Below are 7838 nucleotides of genomic sequence, written 5' to 3'. Positions count from 1 at the left end.
CTTTCACGCTCTTCTGTCAGGACATATTATCTACCCGGCATTTTGCGCCATCTGAAGGAGGCATGTAGCACAGCACTCATCACCGTAGAAAATGTTCTGGCGTGCGTAGAACATGGCCGAACACCGTAGCTGACTGTACTGGATGTTCTCCGAAAATGAAATACCTGCTACACAACCAAATATCCATTTTTTTAGTTACCTCAGTACGAATCCATTGATTTCATCCGACATCAGCAACAGTTCTGAAAACACCTCATACCGTTTGTCTGCAGGGTTCGTCTCGCAACCATTCATGCAACCGTTAACCTGGTACACACGAACCGTGGGACCCAGTGATGTATCCATTTGAAGCCACAAATGACACAAATTAGCAGACGTCATTCGGGAGTTTGGGGTTCACTCGTTGATTTCCTTCGGGTGGCATGGCAGTTAGGCACCGAAAGGGTGTTACAGCTGAGCTTTATTGGTTGTTGATCAGCTGATCAACAACCAATAAACCCACCCGAGCTACCAATATTTCACCACATTACCAGCTGAGCTTTTTATTTTTATTTTATTTTATTTTTATTGGTATCGTCACACACGCCTGTCAGAGATGACAAAACTACCTTGAATGCTTGAAAACCGAACAGTCTCCACCAGTAACGGATCCAGTCCCAATAAAAACGGTCTTGCAGCACAAGGTTAAGGTTATTGGCAGCTTCCCGTGCTGACCCCTGAACCGTTCAAAACAATAAAAGACGGCTCAGTTCGCCTCCTCGTACTTCGATCCAAAATATTGTGGCAAAACGGCGAGATGGCTAAATAAATGCTCTTCTCGTTTTAAGTGGCATTTGGATTGTTCGTCCCGATTGTCGCCGCCCATTTGTTTGATACAGAACGCTGTGCTGCACTTGAAATTTTCATCTCCCCAGCGTATGCATCCTCTGTTGAGCAGTAGGTTTCCTACCTATTCGTTGCATATGACGACCGATGTGACAAAATACAAAAAAGTTGGGATGCTGTCCTCGATGTAAGCGGTACAGATAGTGCAGGCGGTAGTCCTTTCTCAGCTACATCCTGCAACGAAGGGTGTTCCGGTTAGCACCGTGTAGTTGTGATTCGCGTGTACTGATACTCATTCGATGAGGTTACATGTGGTTAAGACTCGAACGGCCGGAACACATTCCTCTTCCGAGAAGTAACCTGAACACCCAATTATACTGAGCCATTACAATACTTCAACCAGGATGCTGTTGTGACAGCTGACAGCCTTATGATCACGGCATTGATGCAAAAAGGAAATGGAGGTTTGCTATAAGTTATTCTGCACTGATCACATGTGCGTGATTGCATAGTAAGCTCTGCTCACTTGATAGTCATGGGATTTAGATACGATCAATGTTAATGGTCAATGATACTCAATCCATTTCTCCATGCTTTCAGAGAATCGATGAAATAATCGGTAAGCTGAATGCTGCCTGCTTTACATTCCTTGCAACAATCGTGGATCTGATGTTCCTAATTCAACCGACGAACGCTCCCTTAGTGGAAGTAAGGTTGCGCAATCTGCTGACGACCCCATCTCTGAATTCCCTAGTTCACAATCTTTTGTGTGCGGCGTTTTGGGTCCACTCAGTGCGGGTCATTCACCCATGTCGTAGAAGTGTTTGTCTGATACTATCTATGAATTATTGGATCCTTGAATGTTCTTCTAGCCAAGCGAAATGCAAACCGCGCAGCTGTGCGCAGTACCCAATTTACGGACTCTTCAAACTGTTACAATAATCGAGTGGTCCGCTCCTACGCGACCCTACTGGTTTGTGCCCTGGACTCTCACAAGCTCGTATGTCTGGGTAGAGAAGCAAAAAATGCAGTTTCCCGGGGGTTGTGTGGAAACCAACGAAGAGGTGTAATCAGAAGTGTTATTTGGGTGTAACCAAGTCACTGGGCTAACCAGTAAACAGTCATAGATGCAAGGCGAGAGTGGACTGAGAAGTTCGATAGACCTGGGCGAGGTAGCTCAAAAATTCCTCATCCCCAGGCTAAGCAGACGAGCAGGAGAGTGTCCAGCCTGACGAACATGTTAACTTAGCCTGAAATGCAGCAACATGACAAGGGTAGACACATCTATCAACTTTGCGTGGTCCGACTAAACCAAACCCACAGGCTGTTTGTTGACCTTGAAGTTTACCATGGTTGTGAAGCACAAGTGAATACTAAATACCGTAACATTATTGTGGAGATTTCGTCCTGTAAGTGAGGCCAATCTATGCTGAAAAGCCGAGAAGCACTGTACAGCTATTTCATCCTAATTGGGAACTTGTAAAAAGCGGTCAGCCATAGGCTGAACATTCAGAATTGTTCAAACCACATACTGCGACTAATCAATGGTAGTGATCAAGGAAACAAGGCCAACATGCCGATTGGCATGACACAGAAACACTGGGTGATAAAAACGCCTTTATTTGAGAACAAATGAATCTGCGTTGCAACACCAACAGCATCAGCCTGCACTGGAGTGGAGATCGTGCACATCCAACTCCATACGTTCCGTGTTGTGCACAAAAGCTTTCTGTCGACAATGGTACTCCACAACGCTACATCAAGTGAGGGCTATCGCGCGTGCCAGCTCAAATGCCTATTTTCCACTTCGAAATAATAGAAAAAGTCTCACACCAACGTCGGTAGAGCACCCACCGGATGGCACGCCAGCCAATCAATATTTCGGAAAGGACTCTCCTAGATGCGTTTTGAACCTCCAAATGTCTTCTCAGAGACTGGGTCGGGACACCCTGAGTCTCCACATCAGAGGCTACCTGAACTCAGCTAAGGACAGGTCCACCTATCTTCGAAATGTTGAACGCACCCGTCCGAAGAGTCATAAAGGTTACCTATCTCGCTTCTCCTTCATCCAAGGCACATAAACGCAGGGCTACTGGGACTTGTGTCAAAAACTGAACAGTCCATATCGCATTTCGGATCATCATCATGATTGTCAGTTGTAAGAACCACGTACTTGTACAGTGGTTGTAGCTACCACGGTTTCGTTCACCGATGGTTTGGGGAGGTGGGGTAGATAGCTGCGCATTGGAGGCGAGCTGATAAATTCGTGCATAAATACAGCACTGTCAGTGGATTGGAAAATCGTGAATTGAACGCAATAGCTTGGATGAACAAACGCCACTAAGAACGCGACTGGCTTATGTCTGACAAGGTCTCTAACCATTGATGTGTCCCGTCTCGGGGTCCCCATCCGGGGAGAAGACAACAACCAGCGCAGCTGAGTTCGCTGGTAATGGCTTTTATACTTCGCACTTCGGATAGTTCTCCAGTACCACATTGGTTATGTTGTGCAGCAGAATTGTCTGCGCGGAACATGCTGCCTATATCGTGTCTACTGACTTCGGTTAACTGTGGTTTGAAATTAATGTGGATGGTTTCCAAAAACGTGGAGACAAATCAAAGTAGGAAAACTATCCAAAAGGAGACAGGCCTTGCAACGATTTCTGTCGAGGTGTTTTTGGACATGATTTTGGTGTACGAATTGAGGACTGGCAGCTAATCGAAGTAGCTACCAGTCATGAACACGTGTTTCTATCTGTTCTATACGGTCAGTGTTCGACGTAAGATCGCTTACTGCACACGCAGCTAACAGAAATGCAGTTGAAGGGGTGCGGAGCCTTCCATAACACAGACGTTTCATTTATTTACTAATATTATGAAGAACTTCCCAGGCAATTTCCTCCATCAGAGTGGCCTTCTACCACACTTTTAACTTTGGAATTTAATTTCGAGCAGAATAGCCATGAAAAGTTTGATTCAGTGGGTAAAATGACCCTCATAGTGGTGAGCTAAACATTTGGAATGGACTTCTTGCCGCTATCTTGACCAACTGATAAACGGAGGTGGATAATAGAACAGTGAGAGAGCAGCTGAGATCTATCGTGACATCTTTATCATCAACAGTAATTCACTTTGAAATGATTGAGCCTACAGTAGATATTCGTCGCATGATTGACTTGGACAGAACAGAAGACGCGGACAAGAGACCATGGCAAACCAAGTGGCGCAGAATACACGCCAAGGATATATTCATAGGCATATTGGATCTTAAAAGGAGGAACCCCAGCATACGTAATATTGATGCTCATCCAGCGTGGCATCGAGGATAACCCTGTAGATGGAATCCACGTTGTCAAAGGGTAAAATGACCCTCATGGTGGTGAGCAAAACATTTGGAATGGACTTCTTGCCGCTATCTTGACCAACTGATAAACGGAGGTGGATAATAGAACAGTGAGAGAGCAGCTGAGATCTATCGTGACATCTTTATCATCAACAGTAATTCACTTTGAAATGATTGAGCCTACAGTAGATATTCGTCGCATGATTGACTTGGACAGAACAGAAGACGCGGACAAGAGACCATGGCAAACCAAGTGGCGCAGAATACACGCCAAGGATATATTCATAGGCATATTGGATCTTAAAAGGAGGAACCCCAGCATACGTAATATTGATGCTCATCCAGCGTGGCATCGAGGATAACCCTGTAGATGGAATCCACATTGTCAAAGATCACATTCGACTGGGACTTTGCCTGTTATGCTGCAGGAAACAGTGTAAGACAACATAAGCGTAGTACTTGTGGTATTGTCACACTGAATGAAATCCACTGTGGTTGGTTGCCAGGCCCTAGAAAAACTGTGAGGAAATCAACGAACCAAGCCCATGCCAACCGACGGTGTATGGTCTTGTACTCTCGACAGAGCAGATATCGGAACTGAGAAAAGGATAAATGTGCATTTTGGGTATTCCACAGAAGACAAGGATGAAGGAAAAAGCGTGAAAAGTATTCCATAAATACGGTATGTACAATACGATGGGCTATTGTCGATGAAATTAGCCAGTTAGGTCATTAGCCTCGAATTTCTCCAAGTCATACGGCTCAGCCACCACTTGACGACCGGCAAAATAACGTCCGTTTAAAGAAGCAATGGCGCGGTCAACAGATTCGGAATCCTGGAAGACAACGAAGATTTTAATTATCAGCTCCCCGTTTTCGTCCAGTTCTTGATAGATAATGACCCGATCCACCGAACCATAATTGCAACATTCCTCTTTGACTTCATTTTCCAATTCGTCATCACAATCATCCGGTCCGACCATGTTGCGCAAAATCAGTATTCTGCGGTGGGTAACAGGAAAAAACGAGTTTAAACCGATGAACTAATAAACATGATTCGTAGGTCAAGCGGACACGGCTGGTCGTTGCGCAACATGCCATAGTGAAAAGCATTAAAGTCACAGTGTCATCAAGCCTAAGCTACCCATAAACCGTACAGAGGCAGAAATCTGATTGGTCTACTAGGAAGACGCGAAGGTGTACACACAAAGTTCGTCAAGACAGAGTTGAACAGACTAGCACTCAAATGACGCGAGATCAGGTTCACATCCAACCTGTGCGATATAACAGAAGGATGTGCTGGCTGCGCAGTTTGGCTCGAATTCTCAACCAAACCCGATGGAAGACTGGATCAGATGCTGACCCATTTTTGTAAGCAGTTCCGGAATTTGAGGATATTGTATGCATATCCTTGGTTTGTGAAGTCATCCACTTGTTCTGATGAGACTACTCTGGAAAATCGATAAAACAGTGGGAGGCTAGACATCCCCTTTTGGCGTGGATTAATCAGAACAACCCCGTTCGGATAAAGCCTGTTCAAATGATAGTTGAGTGAGGGTGACATGCTCATTCATCATCCATCATGCCGCGAAACCCATCACAGATTTACAGGTTGTTTGAATGACCATCCGAAAGCTTGAAAAACTGAATTGTTGGGATCGAATTGGACCACGGCTGCCAAGTGCGGGATATTCCATGCCATTCAACATTCACACAAGTTTGTCGGGTGTTGTCTCACTCAGGTAAGATTGGACCGTTCAGTTGTAAAATCTTTACCGTGCTTAGTGGTCACGCCGCCCGAGAAAAGCACGAGGGCTAAGATATTTCCAGGTTGGGATCGAACCGGGGACCAGAAAGTTCGCGCCCTAACCACTGAGCTATCTCGAGCAGAAATCGTGACTGGATTAGATCATTCTCTCATGGGGATTTCCTCTCAGAAATTAGTATACGACATACTAATTCCACACCGGTATTCCTTCACCCTCGCCTACTGGGATCTTCAGTCTTCTGAAGACTCCTGATAACAGTATGCGAAAGCTTAGCAAGTTCAAGACTTCAACCTGCAAACGAAGACAATTTATGTTGAAACGCTGCTGTTTCAACCTTGCTGGAAACCATTAGCAGTGCGCACCGCACGAATCTCGGGATCTGAGCCCGCGTCCCCGCTACTAGTTAGCAATTGGAGACTCGATTAAGAGCAGCTGATCAGCACTGTGAACAACTTGCTACTTCGATTTTCAGTATCCAGCACCTACAAAAAACACCGTCCTTGTAATTTACACACTGTGAGTTCATGCTTTTTTAGTCAGAGATAAGGTTGTGACACATTCACTGAATAGAAACTTTGCCGCTTTGGACGAGTGTCCCGCAGAATAAATAAATCTATGAGTTTGTAGATACTATGACGGTCCGTACGCTTGATAGCAACAAGAAACACCAATAAAGATGGGTGGATGACATCGCTAACGAATAATGATAGGTCAGGTGTTGGGGATAGAGAACCTATCGTAAGAATAGTGATCTATATAATAACACCATAGGCCAATAGCGACACAAATTCCCCAGCCAACCAGAACTTTTCACAGAAGACAAACTCGGCCTTCGACTACGCATCAGAAGATGTCATAGTCAGCGCTAGAGTGTGAAACAAAACATTTGAACATGCGTAATTGTATTTGTTCTCTCGACAGCGCAAAAAGATTTGTGAACTGTAATGACAATCAATTTTCACTACAACGGTGAGGGCAGTCAACCAGTCAGAAGCTCCGCAAACAAACCAAAAATGAAAAACGGAAAACGACCGAAGTCAAGTCTAAATGAAGTCGAAGTGATAATAATAATAATAATAATAATAATAATAATAATAATGGTCGTTCAGACGTAACGCCCTTTCGGTTCCTAGAAGTCATGCCACACAAAGGAAGCAGGGTTGACGCAGTACCCGGATGCCCAAGTCTAGTAAGGAAAAATCGAGATGCCGCCGCTGGTTCGAACCAGGGACGCTCCGGCCGGTAAGTTTGCGCCTTAGCTGCCATAAATACAGGGTTGCTCCGAGAGTTAACCCCATTACTGAAACAAAGTAGGGGTGAACGCTCAGCTGTGTAAGAAGGATGGGCTCGTTAATTCACGGTACAACATACACCTCTCGTTCCCGGTGTTGAGTTTAATAAGAGGTGCAGAATGGAGTTTGCTACCGACTCGCCATACCCAGAAGAGATGGATCGTTTTCGTCTACGCGCCATATGTTTGGCCAGTTATCGTGGAGGTGAACCGTGAAGGTGACACCCCTGACAAGAATTTTCGTCCAGAAACTTATTTTGCTATCATTCAGTCGCAAGTTTGGAGAACCGTCACGAAGAGACTGGACCTTACCGTGGTGTGACGGTTTGCGCACCTCAGCGATTCATTGAGCTATACTGGAGTGTCCAGCGACACTCACAGTCTCTCACACCAGGTTGGTCAATGGTAAGAGGTCTGACGAACACAGTCTCCTGGCCCTCCACGTTGGGGATTGGAACATGTGGCGACTTGTTCCGTAGAAAAGGTAATGGATTTGCATTTCCCGCCAAACGCCGCTGCCTTGCGGTTAGGCTTTTGAGCCAAAGGCTTTGGTTGAGGACCCTAATCGTCCTCCTGTCTAGGTGTGGGCGCCCTGGCAGTATCCCAGCCC

The 7838-nt window shown here is 45.4% G+C and overlaps 1 protein-coding gene across 1 annotated transcript in view; it reads left to right on the top strand.

Annotated features, from left to right (window-relative positions):
* Positions 1–7838, top strand: part of T265_09011 (hypothetical protein) — a gene marked incomplete at both ends in the record, with an annotated part of 19000 nt that overhangs the window by 6498 nt on the left and 4664 nt on the right. Inside the window, one exon of the mRNA XM_009174972.1 lies at positions 1426–1533. Coding sequence (XP_009173236.1) covers positions 1426–1533 — 108 coding nt within the window. The remainder of the gene's footprint in view (positions 1–1425; positions 1534–7838) is intronic.

Source organism: Opisthorchis viverrini (genome assembly GCF_000715545.1).
Source record: "Opisthorchis viverrini unplaced genomic scaffold opera_v5_249, whole genome shotgun sequence".
Lineage (NCBI taxonomy): Eukaryota > Metazoa > Platyhelminthes > Trematoda > Opisthorchiida > Opisthorchiidae > Opisthorchis > Opisthorchis viverrini.
Note: the sequence above shows the minus strand (reverse complement) of the source record. Positions and strands in the feature narration are given on the sequence as shown.